The sequence below is a fragment of the Lactuca virosa genome, chromosome 1 (assembly GCF_052849685.1).
Source record: "Lactuca virosa cultivar CGN04683 chromosome 1, Lactuca_virosa_CGN04683_v6, whole genome shotgun sequence".
NCBI classification, from domain to species: domain Eukaryota; kingdom Viridiplantae; phylum Streptophyta; class Magnoliopsida; order Asterales; family Asteraceae; genus Lactuca; species Lactuca virosa.
Genome location: NC_136426.1, coordinates 80,770,092 through 80,785,770, shown reverse-complemented (window position 1 = coordinate 80,785,770; position 15,679 = coordinate 80,770,092). Strand labels below are relative to the sequence as shown.

The 15,679-nt window shown below is 31.8% G+C and overlaps 2 protein-coding genes across 5 annotated transcripts; one reads left to right on the top strand and one right to left on the bottom strand.

Annotated features, from left to right (window-relative positions):
- The first annotated feature begins 5,389 nt into the window (after positions 1–5,389).
- Positions 5,390–8,853, top strand: LOC145148451 (heparanase-like protein 3). Of its 2 annotated transcripts, XM_079075142.1 has the most exons (9): positions 5,393–5,832; positions 6,413–6,449; positions 6,637–6,820; positions 7,032–7,180; positions 7,314–7,544; positions 7,609–7,798; positions 8,015–8,140; positions 8,222–8,321; positions 8,394–8,853. In XM_079075142.1, the coding sequence occupies exons 1-9, from the start codon at positions 5,587–5,589 to the stop codon at positions 8,769–8,771; spliced, it is 1,641 nt and encodes a 546-aa protein (XP_078931268.1). In that variant the 5' UTR covers positions 5,393–5,586; the 3' UTR covers positions 8,772–8,853. The 2 variants fall into 2 exon arrangements, with proteins under 2 accessions (XP_078931269.1, XP_078931268.1); XM_079075143.1 differs by lacking the exon at positions 8,015–8,140 and having other exon boundaries at positions 5,390–5,832.
- On the bottom strand, positions 8,606–11,763 carry LOC145148477 (hydroxyproline O-galactosyltransferase HPGT3-like). 3 transcript variants are annotated; one of them, XM_079075145.1, is made up of 13 exons: positions 11,668–11,763; positions 11,334–11,514; positions 10,891–10,954; positions 10,741–10,790; positions 10,424–10,614; positions 10,250–10,310; positions 9,963–10,035; positions 9,650–9,773; positions 9,470–9,557; positions 9,316–9,366; positions 9,141–9,212; positions 8,952–9,064; positions 8,606–8,861 (listed from the first exon to the last, which is right to left on the bottom strand). In XM_079075145.1, exons 2-13 carry the CDS (start codon positions 11,492–11,494, stop codon positions 8,839–8,841), a joined length of 1,071 nt encoding a protein of 356 aa, XP_078931271.1. In that variant the 5' UTR covers positions 11,495–11,514; positions 11,668–11,763; the 3' UTR covers positions 8,606–8,838. The 3 variants fall into 3 exon arrangements, with proteins under 3 accessions (XP_078931271.1, XP_078931272.1, XP_078931270.1); XM_079075146.1 differs by having other exon boundaries at positions 11,664–11,729; XM_079075144.1 differs by having other exon boundaries at positions 11,612–11,724.
- Positions 11,764–15,679: the final 3,916 nt, after the last annotated feature.

Genomic DNA, 15,679 nt, shown 5'->3' with positions numbered 1-15,679 from the left:
CAGTAACACATATCACAACAACAATAAGTAAGACCCATCTGGTCAGCACACACACACACACACACACACACATATATATATATATATATATATATATATATATATATATATATATATATATTACTGCACATGCTCATACAAACATGCAAGAGTCACAAAGACATCTAGCATCCTACATACACAATTTAGTGAGCCGTCATTGGTGCCTTTGACTCACAAGCACAGGGAGGAGACTCACTTGAATCGAAGAACTTTGAAACACTATGATACGATCCATTTTCTGCACTGATTGCACCCGCGAATCCACTAACACCACAACCAGATAAAATCTAAATTAATAGCCCAAAACCCTTAAGTCAAACGGTCAACGGAAGTCAAAGTCAACAAGTCAAACTTCAGGACGAGTACGCTCAGCTCGTACCCATGGCATACTCCCCATCCAGAAACGGGACCCTATACGAGTATGCGCAACGTACTCAATGTTACGCCTAACGTACTCAGCCATATGAAACTTTTCCATTAAGTGCTTAATCTCTTTGGTCCTTTCATCCAACACTCAGATCTAGACCCATAACATCATTCTGAGTCATAAAGTCCCCGCCTTTTTGAATTTTCATGTGTAGAAAAGGTCCAAAAGCCAAAACCCTAACTTATTAATCCATCAAGACATCACAACTCTTACATGGATGGGATAGAAGGACCACGATCACATTTTTATGGATCCTAAAAGCCCCATAATGGATAAAGTTTCCAAATTTATCCATTGTAATGGTCTAAACCACTAAAATCTAGCATTTAAGTACCAAAGGGACCAAAAGTGCATCTTTTTCAACTTAATCCATTAAGTCCAAGTCTCCAACCTTCAGATCTGAATCATAATGATGTTTAGATGGATAAAGTTTCCAACTTTGTCCATAACAAGGTCACAAACTTTCAAGATCTAAACTTTATGCACTAAAATGACCAAAAGCTCATAACATCCAAAACTAGCTAGATCTAACAAATGTATCATCAAGATTCAAACTTTATAATATTGGTTCTAATTTATATCAAAAAATCAAATACCCGAATATGTCAACCTATCTCCAGGTATTAACCCCTATTAATTCCTTATCTCACCTTCTTAATTAACTCATACCAGTCATATTCGAATCTACATAATTATTACACATCTATAACTTCAAATTCTGTTTTGCGCCGTTCATTATGCAGACTTTCTAAGAATCTTTGTCAAATTTGTGAATTGTACCAAGAAAAACGTTCAACCATTCATCCTTCTTATCCTCTCTAACGATTCGTAAGCAACTGACTTTTTCAAATACATTTGTATTCTCATTTGTTATACCTAACGCACTTGAATTCTAGTGGTGAAGAAATTGTTATAAGTTCTGCTATTGAAAATGCACCCAGTCCAATTGTGTTTGCTGTAACAAATGTTAAAGTTACACCTATTGCCGGTACGTCCCTACCAAAACACCTTCACGCATAGACACTCATAAAACAATTATAAGTAAATAAAGAAAATCTAAAACAATTACAATAATCTTATTTTCAGGTACACTGAGAGTAGGAACAACAAGTGCGAGTCACGTGTACATCAATCCACCTATTGGAGAGACAACCACACTTCTCGAAAGGTAATACATAAGAACGTTATTTGCATCGGTTCTAATGTTTAACTTGCTTATAGACGCATAACAAATCCAACTTCAAAAATCATATTTGGACCAACTATATCATTGCACGACATGAATCGAAAAACACATTCCGAACTTCTGGTATGGTCCCATTCTAACACTACCTACTCAAACCTCCATTTATTTGATTTATTTAACACATCATGCAATCACTATCTAAGCAACCAACATAACACAAATAACCTGTTGTAGGAAAAGACATTCACTGTGAACACATCTGTGATAGACTTCACGTTTACAGACACTTGGTATCATGTAATCTGTCCTGATTGCAAAACACCAACTTTCAAACAAGGAAAGAATTGGTTTTGTCCATCAGATGGAATACTTAAATCTCCAAGTTTATCCGCATAACAAAATTATTATGATTATAAATTTTATACAACCTAAAATTATTCATATCTATAGATTTAAACTTGTGGCAATAATAGCTGACCAGACCGACTCTATGAACATCATATTATCTGACAACGTTGCACGAAAGTTGTTAGGAGCACGATCAGATGAATTGATAACAGAAAACGATCCTGGTAAACGGAAAACATTTCCACTGCTATATGAGAAAAGTAAAGGTCTGCCAACTTAAACAATTTAATGAAACCTAAAAAGGATATATGCATAATTTTTTTTCTAAAAAGAAAATCCTGATGCTGATGTACAAATAAATGAACAATATAATCTTACACATGAAATTGTTTTAGTTGATGACTTTGCATCTAAAAAGGTTTGAAAAGTAATTTTCTTTAATTTTTCATTGTTATGTATATGTATTAGGGTTCAGAGCCGCCACATGTTCTGGCCTTTTTATTTTGTTGTTTTGTATAAATGTTAGGTTGTTTGGCTTCTGGGGCCTGTCCCGAAGCCTTTTCATTTCCATAGACGGGGAATCCCTAACCTGCAATTGTATTTTTTTTTATAATTAATAAAATTGTTCTGAGGTTTCGCTCTCCTTTACAAAAAATTAAATTATATATATTTCGAAGGACCTCATTTTTTTCCCCGGGCCTCAAATTGTTTTGGACCGGCCCTGAGTTCATATGTTACTTCGATCATAAAGTCAGGCCTCATCTTTGACAGAGAAATTACTGCCGATCAGACAAAAATAAAGTAAAAAAACGACATCCGGACATATTAATATTAATATATATATATATATTAAAAGTGGAACAACATTTTAACAATAATGTTTTCCACTTTGGATTTTGGCCACAATGGTTTTGGTTTGTTGTCACTTTTAGTCCCTAATATCAAACTTTTTCCACTTTGGATTTTGGCCACATTGGTTTTGGTTTGTTGCCACTTTTAGTCCCTAATATCAATGCTTTTCTACTTTGGTCCCTTCACTCATTGAGCTTACCAATAGTAATAACTCTTTAGCCATTTTGACACTTTTGATCCTTGCAATCAAAACTATTACATTTTGACATAAAAAATACAAAAACACTCCATGCAAAACATGAATTCTCCACTAGTTAGAATATTAAAACCACATTTCCTTTCAATAAGGCTTATGAGAAAAATCAAACAATTAAAATCCACGTTAGATAGGGCCCAATTACTTCCACAAATCAGTTCAAAAAATATTTACCCATGAAAAATAATCACTTATGGACATAACGAATGTTAAAACCACAGTTCATTCCAGTAAGGACCACGAGAAAAACAAAGAATTAAAATTCACGTCTAATAGGGGCCCAACTACTTCTATGAATGTGTACAAAAAATATTTACCCTTAAATAAACCAATCACAAGGTTCTTTCTCTTATTTCTCAAAAATACAATATAATCACATCATCGCGATCCCTAATAAGACCTTTATCCAACATACGTACGTATACCACACAAAGACATCCTAAATAATAAAAGTTCTACCAATCATAATAGATAACCATCATATAAAAAATAAGTTGTTTTCCTAACTTGCAACTTTTCCTATATTTAACTTATAAACATTAACTCATAATTAATTTATAAAACCTTCTTGCAATGCTTTACCCAAAACTCCAATAAACGATGCTTTTATGACCATATACAACAACCTCCTCTGCAGTATTAAAACATCTATATCGTCAAATCAATCACAAATAATGCATAACACCATTAAACTTAAACTCAGGACCAATAAATTCAATTACACTCAAGTACACCCTTTAACAACTATTCATAATGAAACTAAACATTTATTAAATAAACAAATAAATAAACAAATAAATAAATAAATAAATAACCCCACGTCAAAGAGAAAATAATAATTTCTACACGCCCCTCAACCACTCTATGAAACTCGTCTAAATAAATAACATGTTTTGTACTCTCTATGTTTTATATACATACATGTTTTTCAATCCGCCTATCTAAAAGTAAATTAAAGAACATGTCAAAGTACTTTCCTACCATTAATATCAATGTACTACTTTGACATGTAGTAAAGTATTTTCGTTTTCCTTGTAGCTCATTGTCGACTTACCTTACAACTGAAAACCTCTACTTCCTCTAGTTATGATTAATTCCATAACATTTAGCATACCATAGGATGAAAAATATAGTCTACTATAATTGTTATTATTCTTAGTTGATGATATGCCTTTTTATTCTAGTTTTGTGATTAGCACAAAGTATATGTTTGATCTAGGACCAATGGGCTTAACAGCCCACCTACCAAATTTGACTGTGGATGCATCATGCTCTTACACTACACTATAAATTAAAGCGAATTGATCGTCAAAAATTTTAATTTATTTTTAATTTTTAATTTTTTGGACTAAATATTTTACTTCTAATTATTATTTATATGGTCATGTTAAACCGTAATATCATTTGAGTAATAAGTAAAATTTATCAAAATATCATTATATGAAGTATAAAGTATTTTTTACATACTTCTAACAATTACATGTCACTAATAAGTAATAACCCATTACTATTAAACCGATTGTCCGTACATTTCATCTTGATCACTGGGATTTAAATACAACCAATTTCTAAAACTAGTATAAAAATATCAAATATTCCTTATATAACATGATGATAAATAATTATTTGCTACTTGTATTTTTTAAAAATAGTTTGGTTACCTACTATTCTTGGGTCCTTCTCACCAGTTGAAACCTCATCACTCATTGGCCTTATCTTTAACAAATTGGAATCACAACTAATTGTATTCAACTTCAAGTAGTTTTGATATATATTTTATACATGCTAAAGTTTTAGGTGTTTTTGATGATCAGATATTATCTAACATCCTTGGGAATTTTCAAATGTAGTTTTAAGTTTTTATTATTATTATTATTATTATTATTATTATTATTATTATTATTATTATTTTCTTTTAGAATGGCGGATTAGTATATGCTTGTGATAGAACCCAATACATCATTGTTCGACACATTATTTGTCAAATATGTCGGAATATGTAGAAATGATCAAATGTTGTTCGAAATGTCATTTACTTCATACATATCCTATATTGTTCTAAAAAAACTATCATATAATTCTAATCATATAGTTTTTGAAATAATACAATCATCAATTTATCCTCATAAAATTATTCTATGATCATTATTTTCAAAAGCAAAAAGATCACAAGTATTGCTCCAGTTAACAAACAATTTTAGTATATTGTATGCAAATCAATGTACAGGAAAGAGACACCCAACATGCAACGGTTGACTTATAAAATGTGGTTGTTTTTCAACATGTACACCACCAAATCTCATAAAATACACACCCACACCCACACACTATCATTGCAACATTAAAATCAAACCAAAAGTGTTATAATGCATTAATTGGTGGTTTTAGTTTGTTGTTCCTATATTCATTCGGTTGTTTTGTTTTTTTCTCAACTTAATAACATTTTTTACTAGATTAAAGAGTTGTTATGTTAAGATGAGTGTATTGCTTATTTTACATATGTTGTTACTTTTGTTACCCGTGGTTTGTTTTAGCTCTAAAATGGTTGTTTCATCAAGTGTTGAGACTTCGAGCGTTGTCGAGGGGAGTGTAAACATAAATGGGACGACTTCCATCGGTTTCATTGATGAAGACTTCATATGTGCAACTTTAGATTGGTGGCCACAAGATAAATGTGATTATGGAAGTTGTAGCTGGGGAAATGCTTCTCTTCTCAATCTGGTGAGTGTATGTATACTGCAATTTTTGTTTGATCACATCGGTCCTAGTTCTAATTTAGACTCACAAGTCCCAATTCTAGTCTAGATTAGAACTCAAACCGATGTCAATAAGACAAAAATTGCAAAATGGTGGGATAATGACTTCAAGTTTTAGTTCTAGTGTAGACTCATGAGTCCTAATTCGAGTCTAGACTAAAATTTAGACTTACGTCAATAAGACAAAAACTGCAAAAAAAAAAAAAAAGACAGGACAATGGGTGACTTCCGATCGTAGTCCTAAACTCACAAGTCTCAAATCTAGTCTAGACTAGAACTGATGACAACAAAACAACAATTGCAAAAATGTGGGAAACTAACTTGTTATCATTCTCTCGTCCGTGCAAAAGACATGAATCCCTCGTCATCTTTATCACCGACAATCATGCCCCCTTTAATAAACATAACCTAAACGGAGTAAATTGGTCGTTAATTGGCTTTGTGACACCCGGATATGAACGATATACAACTATGTCAAACTTTTTTGTACTTATTTCTTATATCTTCATATAAGCCATTGTTTAATTGTTTTATCTTCTCAACAGGACCTAAACAACAAAATCTTGTTTAATGCAATCAAAGGTGCGTACAAGAAAACTCAATAAAACCTAGATAATGATTCCTCTCTCTTATATTGGCAGTGTAACCGGTTATTCAACCCATAATCTTCAGATTGAGCAGCTAGGTTATTTATAAACGAGTTAAAAACTTAAAATTGAAATTAAGTATCTTGTATTTGATACTTTGAGTGTGAATGTGTGATATGCAGCCTTTTCTCCTTTGAAAGTTAGATTGGGTGGGACTTTGCAAGACAAGGTGATGTACCAAAGGACTGGAGATCAGGGACCATGTGACAACTTCACCAAAAACACTAGTCTGATGTTTGGCTTCACCAATGGTTGCTTGACCATGTCAAGATGGGATCAACTCAACATTTTCTTTAAAAATTCTGGGTAACTTTTTTTTTTTTTTTTTTTTTTTAATGTTTAAACTATGGGTTTCAAGTGTTATTTTTCTAATCAAGAACTCTATTTTTTTAAAATGTTAATGTAATGATTTATGCAAAGATAAATTGATCAAATCAATATGGTAACTATATTTTATAAACCATGAGTTTCAATTTTGAATAATTATGGTAATGATACTTTTCTCGAATTTTTTTAGGGCAAAGGTTGTGTTCGGTTTAAATGCTCTAACAGGCCGACAAATCGGCTATGATGGTACGGTGTTTGGATCATGGGACTTGACCAATGCAGAAGCTCTTATAAGATACACCGTGAACAATGGCTATGTTATTTATGGTTGGGAACTTGGTAGGTTCTTGCTTCATGACTTATATTTTAACAACCGAATCAAATTATAACAACAACAATAACAATACTCAAATCTCATAAGAATGAAGATGTATATAAGATAATTTAATCTGAATCGAATGAAAATGATCAGGAAATGAACTAAGTGGAAGTGGAATCGGAACAAGTGTCAAAGCAAAACAATATGCATCGGATACCATTTCCCTTCAAAACTTAGTGCAAAAGATATACAATGGATCTCGAGAAAAGCCGATAGTTCTTGGCCCCGGAGGATTCTTTGATGCAAATTGGTTCAATGCGTATGTAACACAAGCCTCGGGTTCCCTCCAAGTGATCACTCAACACATTTATAATCTCGGTCCAGGTAAAAATTATAGAAAAAAACACGAATAATCAAACATATATTCATGTCAAATCCGTTTAAATAGGTGTCGACGCTCATTTGATTGAAAAGATACTCAACCCATCGTATCTTGATGGAGGATCACAACCATTTAGAGATCTTCAAAACATTTTGAAGAAATCCGGGACTTCTACAATTGCTTGGGTGGGTGAAGCTGGTGGTGCTTATAATAGCGGTCGTAACCTTGTCACAAATGCTTTTGTATTTGGCTTTTGGTAGGTCCTCTTCATAAAACTCAATTTGTTTGTTGCACAATATATAACCGACAAAACAGATTATACTGCGTTCGGTGTGCACACAGTGATGTCAAACTCAAAAGGGACATAATGCAACTGTTTGTCGCATCATCTCTCGTCTATGCAAAAGACGTAAATGTCCTCATAAAACTTCTTTTAATTGCTACTTTTGAATTTTTAACATGATCGAAAAAGGTACTTGGATCAACTTGGAATGGCTTCTACATATAATACGACAACATATTGTCGACAAACATTGATAGGAGGAAACTATGGACTTCTCAACACTACTACATTTGTCCCAAATCCTGATTACTACATGTACTTTTATCAATTTTAACTTTTTAAAAAATTTTCCAGACAATTTAAGAGTTTTATAGAAAATTATTCGTCACTATGCAGTGCGCTTCTTTGGCACCGGCTAATGGGAAGACATGTTCTATCAACAAATTCTAGTGGCACAAACAAAATACGTTCATACGCTCACTGCTCAAAGACTTCGGTAAGTAATAGACTTAAAAAAAAATTACCTCTTGTTTACTTTACTAACTTAAAATAGTCTCAAATTTTACAGACGGGGATCACATTACTATTGATTAACCTAGACGGCATTAAAACAACAAATGTCGGGATTTCTTTTATAAACACCACTAAAATAATCACACAAACAAAAAAAGAACCGAAGCAAACAAAAAGAACAAAGTTTTCTAAAATGAGAAGAAATCCTAAAGTTGATGAGGTTATAAGAGAAGAGTATCATCTAACAGCAAAAAATGGAGATTTGCATAGCCAAATAGTATTGCTAAATGGGAAAGAATTGGTTGTAAATTCATCAGGGATTATACCTTCATTGGATCCGATAAAACAAAACTTCTCAAGTCCAATTAATGTTACTCCTTACTCCATTGTGTTTGTTCATATACCTAGTGTACTTTTTCCTGCATGTATTTGACTTTGACCAAATGGTATTTCTAATTTGTGTTTCTGTAAACAATTGTTTCCATGATTTGAGAGTCTAATCAAGCCAACGAACACACCTTATCTGGGAACAAATATATTTAATCAATAAATATGTTTGAAGATTAAATATTAATCAAATAATTAAATTAGATATATGAAAGAGATGAATTACCTTGTTGAGAACCACTGCAACAAACACGGTTTTCGTCTATATATGTTGCTTGTATGCCCATCATCCATGAACCTATTGATGTGTCCTCATGAGCATAAGTCTTCAAAGATGCACTGAAACACAAGAATCAGATGAAGGGTATTTTAGTCTTTATACCTAGACATTTACATCTTGCAAGGGACAACTTACCTGTTTATGTTTATGTACTGTGCAAATCTTTTTGATATAATCAAAAGAGATCCAGATGCATGGCGAAAATACCTGGACAAAAATACCCTTTTAGTCACATTAGCTTACATAAACATGAATGGACATAACTGTAATATTATATTAAAGTTGATGGATTTGACAACTAAATACTTACGATTTCTCATCACCAAACTTCCACCAATCTGGTTCATACCATGGCTTTCCCCTGACAATTGATAAACATAATAATAAATAAAAAAAATTAAATACATAAGCACAAATACATGTTACACATGGAGCATTGTTAAAAGGGTGTTTGTTTAGCTTACTCTTCAGAAACCACTTCACCTGATTTCATGCATCCAATATAAACACTATCTTGACCATGACGACTCTCAAGAAGTTCAATTAACCCCTCTGAAAAAGGAAAATAAAACTAATTCAATAAATACAACAAACATTATAAAGACACATGATTAAAAATACAAAGTAAATAGTAACCTTCTTACCAAGGTCAAGGCCAATATTGTTATCCACTTTTATATAAAACTCTGCATCCCAATTTTGAACTGCTGTGCTAAAGAAGAACTTTGCTTTCTTTGATGATTCTTCATCTGCTTCCTCATGATTATCCTAAGAATCAAACATTTCAAAAGTCAAATCGTGTGTTATGGAATAGAAACAAACAAAAGAGAAGATGACGCTATCTATATACATAAAGAGAAAGGGTATTTGGGTAATTTAGTCAAGTGGTAGTTATAATGTTGTAAAGTATCATTTATGAAACTATATTAGCTTCAAGATAGAAACCTACTAACTTACAAGAATCAAGAAATCTTTTGTTGTACGATTTTCCTCATCAATGTTGCGATCCAAGCTGTCACCTCGATTAGGGCTGAAATTTCAAGGGTTGCTTAATTTGGGTTAGTTACCAAAATGACAAATATACATAGGCTTTTAGCCGATTTAGTGGTTATTAACTTATTATATAATCAGGGTAGTGGAATAGTATAGGTCCTAGTTTCTTTTTGTATGTCTGTGTTTTTTATAAGTCGTTGCTCCTACTTAAGAAATTTAAAAGAAAAACAAAATTAAGGCCAGAAACAAACCTCCGACCAATGACAAAACGTATGACAATTCCTCTTTCTTCAAGCTTCTTCAAAGAATCACCTGTAGAACTCAACTGGTTTAGCATATTATTCTTATTTTCCTTCTCACAAAAAGATCAGTGATAAAGATATGCAAACAAACCAATAAGTAGAACATATTTCAATTATTAATACCTGTTGGCATCCAAGAACCTCTGAAAACTTTTCTATTTAATCGACTCCCAAATCCAGTATAAACACCAATAACTGCAAGAAGTTTTTTGCTGGAAGAGAAACCAGGTTGTTTCAGTTGATCCTTGAGGAAACCTTGACTTTTTGCTAGTGATATTTCCATCTCAGATTCCACAATTCTTCTCTCTAAGTCCCTGAGAGCAGATATCCATAACAGAAAGATAAATAACATGTCAAGAAGCAACTCTAGAGATTATAAATATAATACAAAAAGAGGGGGAATGGCTTGAAAGAGAGACTAGAAAGACCCAAAAGTTTACTTGCATCCTAGGACCATGAGCTTCTCTTCAACTGTAAGAACTTTTGGTCTCTGATATCAAACACAACAAAAAAGTTAATAGAAGAAATCCATTTGTAATGGACCATATAATATATAAAGCAATTAAGCAATTTTAGATTCAAAGCAAAACCTCTGCGGAATTCTTCATAAGCAGATGAGACAACACCTTTCTGTTCTCAGCATCCTGCCATAACCTAGTAAGATCAAATGAATATAGCACGTCTTTTAGGTTCACAATTAGCATGACTATTTTTCAATTGTATTTCACAAAATTCATACAACGAATCCAGAAATGATCTAATTTGAGTAATATCCACCAACATAGTAGTCGTAAAATAGGAAGTACAAATGACATGATCACATCAAATAAAAACCCTAAAACTTTTATTTTTTTTGAAACTATGTAAGTTCATAGTGAGTGAGATTTGCAAATTATCAGTCCAGATATAGTCGGATTTCGATCTAACACTTACAGATTGTGAGTTCATGGTAAGCAAGATTTCCAAATTCATAGTAATCAAAATATCAAAAAGATACTAAATGAAGCACAAATGCACATAGAGAATTAGATACCTGCCGGCGATGTAAAGCCAAGCGAGACAAGAGAAGAAGGCGAAAAAGATTGAAGGTACTGAAGATCTTGATGATGATCTGGAACGTTGTTTTTCCGTTTTGGATATCGTAGTTGGCAATGGCGAGCCCTCCTTGTGGTATGGAGGGCTGTTGTTATCCATTTCTTACACTTTGCACTCTCCTGAACAATAAGAATATTGAAATCAATGATAATCAAGCAAGAACAAGTTTTGGGGGGAATCGGGATCGAATGTTGGTTGATTTAGCGGATCCAGTACATTAAATGCAGGATCGAATAACTGGATTTATATGAACAGGACTACGGACGACCTACTGTATGTCTGTATGTGTATGATTGAACGTCAAGATCTATCTCCGCCGATTTAAATTTTGACCGTTTACTTTCTTTTCTTTTAGAAATGAATAAATATAATCACAGAACTATTGTGTAGATGATCACATGATCACTTTTTAAATAAATATAAAAAAACAAGGTGTAATTTATAAAAAAAAATTGCACAATTATTTTCATTGATGATAGTATTTTTCAAATTGTTTCCTTAAAAACATTTCATTTTTGTTAAAAAAATTATATAGATGGTAAAAAAATTATATAAATGGTCATTATTATTATTATTTTTTAGTGTTATGGATCCTTAAACTTTCAAATAATGAGTTAAAAAAAGAATATCACCATTTTATTAGTACTCTTCATTTATACACATTGATGATGATCTGTGGTTCGATCTGAAGCAAAAAAAAAAAAAAAAAAAAAAATCACTTAACCTCTTTCTAATATATTCACTTACTACTTTGTGTAAAGAAAAAAAATCCAGTTATCTTATATGATGGACAATGATCAAGGGCATCCTTATATGATGGTTGAGCTACACTTTTACGGGTATTTTATTCGATGTTCATTTAAGTATGTTGAAGGCATGAAATTCGTATTTACTGACCACGATTTTGCTGGTATGAATGATACTGACTGTTTCACTTTTCTTGAACGTTTATTAGGTGAGCGATTTGTAAAAATGTATTATTGTCTCCCTTGGTATCCAACAAATAAAATGTGATGTAGACTATGTCGAGTTCACAGATATTTCATATAATATGGGAAGAGGTAAAGCTTCATTGATCATTAACCACTTTGGTAACGATATTTCAAATGTGGATTGACATCTATTGTGCGGACGTGCGGACAATGATATTATGTGATAATGACAAAGAAAATATGTTGTTTGATAATATGAATACATACAATCTTATATAATTATTATAATTATTACGCATTTTCACTAATTAAATCGTCTACAAGGTTATTATAGATTTTTTTTAATTATTCTCATTCTGTCAGAATGTTATCAGGATGTTTATTGAGTCGTATTCAGTAAGAATGAAAATATGTGAAAAACAATTTGCGGGAACAAAAATGAATTAAAATTAATGAGAATCCTTTAAAATAACAATAGTTCTGTGATATTGAACGTATTCACATTACTCAACAACTATGTTAGTAATTCTCATACAATAACATTATCCACACGTCCGTATAATAGTTGTCCATCCATATTATAACCTAGCCCTATATATATATATATATATATATATATATATATATATATATATATATATATATATATATATATATATATATATATATATATTAGACTATGTCGAGTTCACATATATCATATAATATGGGAAGAGGTAAAGCTTCATTGATCGTTAACCACTTTGGTAACGATATTTCATATATATATATATATATATATATATATATATATATGTGTGTGTGTGTGTGTGTGTGTGTGTGTGTGTGTGTGTGTTGCAAAACTAGCTAGTAGTTGGAAGCTGAAAACTGGTAGCTGATATCATGTAGTTGGAAACTATAATTTTTATTTGTTATATGAATGTTTGGAAAACTAGTTGAAAGCTTTTGAAACATGTAAGATTGCATAAAACGACAATTGTTTAAAAAAGATAAATATATATATATATATATATATATATATATATATATATATATATATATATATATATATATATAGAGAGAGAGAGAGAGAGAAAGGTATGTTGAAATGTGGATTAACAATTATTGTGTGGATGTAGGGATTAATATGGGTCAAGTATTATTTAATTTTAATAAATAATTAATTAAATCTTCCACCCTTTAATTTAGGCAAATTACTTTATTTAAAACCCTACTGCCTATTTCATCCACACCCATAAAATCGCCTCCCGCTTCCATCGAAGATGTCAAGATCGTCGGCACAAAATTGCGTCTTGCTTCCATCGAAGATGTCAAGATCGTCGGAGGGAAGTTCTCAGGTGCGATGTCCGCTATTCCAGATGTCGTGACCAATCGAGATCGTCTTAAGGGTTCGAAGAGGTTGAAGAGACAGAGGGAAGAGGGGAGGTCGTCGTCTCCGGGGTCGGCGAGGCCGAAGGGGAAAAGCAGCGCAGGGTCTGCTCCGGCAATCGATTGTGAAGAAAAGGGAGAAGGCTGATCCGAGAGGGTCAAGGCAAGCAGCAACAACACACGATCTAGGGAGATGCGAAGGAGGCTGCTGCCCTCCTGACCACCGGGTACCTGCAACCTCTCGACTAATCGGAAAGCCCTCCTACGGTGGTACTGGACAACCCATGAAGATGAAGATGAGTGTTGCTCCGATTGATAGCAGGTTTTCTTTTTCTTATCCTTCGTCCACATCTTTACATAATTCTGAGTTTTGGTGTCCTTCATTTTTTCTTAAATGTACCGGATGAGTCGATTCTTAGATGTGTACACCTAATTCTTATGCATAGCAATTTCTATAGAATTAATGTATTTATGTGGATTTGTTTGTCTGTATATATACATAATGGTGATTATAAGTGTGTTAGAAGACAATGAATGAACCACATGAATTCTTGAAAATATAGTGATGTTGTTTTCTAAAAAGGTCATAACCCACATAGCTTTTAGTAATTGTAAAGTTTGAAGCTGTCAAGTTTTTCTTAATTCAGCCATAAAACTTAATTTCTAAACCACATGTTTTCTTGTTATTTGTATAATCTTATTCCCATGCTTATTTCTGTTTTTTTTAATACAGGTCTTTGTTTACTCATTAGTTGAAGATCTAAAGTTAAAGGAAATAAATCCCCTTCTAGGAATAAGGAGAATATTCTTATAGAATGAAGATTTTTTCAAGACTTACTTACTATGGAGCTTGTATTCTTATAGAACTTGACAAAAATTCAAAAAAATGACATTGTATTTTTATAGAATGTAACAGTAAAAATTGTTTTTTTGTTTATTTTTGGACCTTAGATTCTTCAATAATATTAATAATAGATGATTATTCTTTAAGAATGTTATTCTTCAACTCATGGTTTAAAAATTTGTTATTTTTCAAAATGTTCATTCAATCAGAATATGTATTCTGTCAGAATTTGTATTCAATCAGAATATGTATTCTATTAGAATATGTATTTTAAACTCTTGGTCCACATTCATCCTTACATCCACACAATACTTATCATCCACATTATAACCTAGCCCTATATATATATATATATATATATATATATATATATATATATATAAATATAAATATATATATATATATATATATATATATATATATATATATATATATATATATATATATATATTTCTAAGAGCAATTATGGAAATTGATTCTAAAAGCTAATGAGTTTGTTATCACACGCTACATGAAGTAACTTTTAGATTTGAAGCGTTCTGTTTAAAGTAAAAGTTGAACATTCGTACTCTACGAAACATTTTGTTTAGATAAATTTTTTTGTTAAAACCTAAAAACTAGAAACTACAGTTCGCTTCCAAACACACCCGTAAATATTGGTTTTTATTTTTATCTATTTTTATAAAGAGAAAATTACAAATTTAGCAAAGTACAACAACCACTTTGTGGAAAATAGCCAAAAAAAACCAAAATTGCATTTTTAGCCACTAAAATCGCAGATGGGTATAATCCATCTGTGATTTCGTCATGCCATCTGCGAACGTACAAATGGCTAAAGCACAGGTGTGCTTTAACCACTTGTACGTTCGTAGTTGGTTTTTTTCGTTGTATATATACCCCTTTTCCAGCCTAAAATCGCAGATGGACTATGTCCATCTGCGATTTCCTCTCTATTCACCTGCGATTTTGTGATTTTTTTTTGTTTTTTTTTAATTTTTTTACTACGAAATTGATAGGGTTTGATTACGAAATAACCTTATTATATATAAATTTTTTCAAAAAATTATCATTTTTGTTGTTATTTCTTTAGAAAATTTATTTAAAACCTTTCTAAAAAAATAAATGAATATTTAGTTTGCA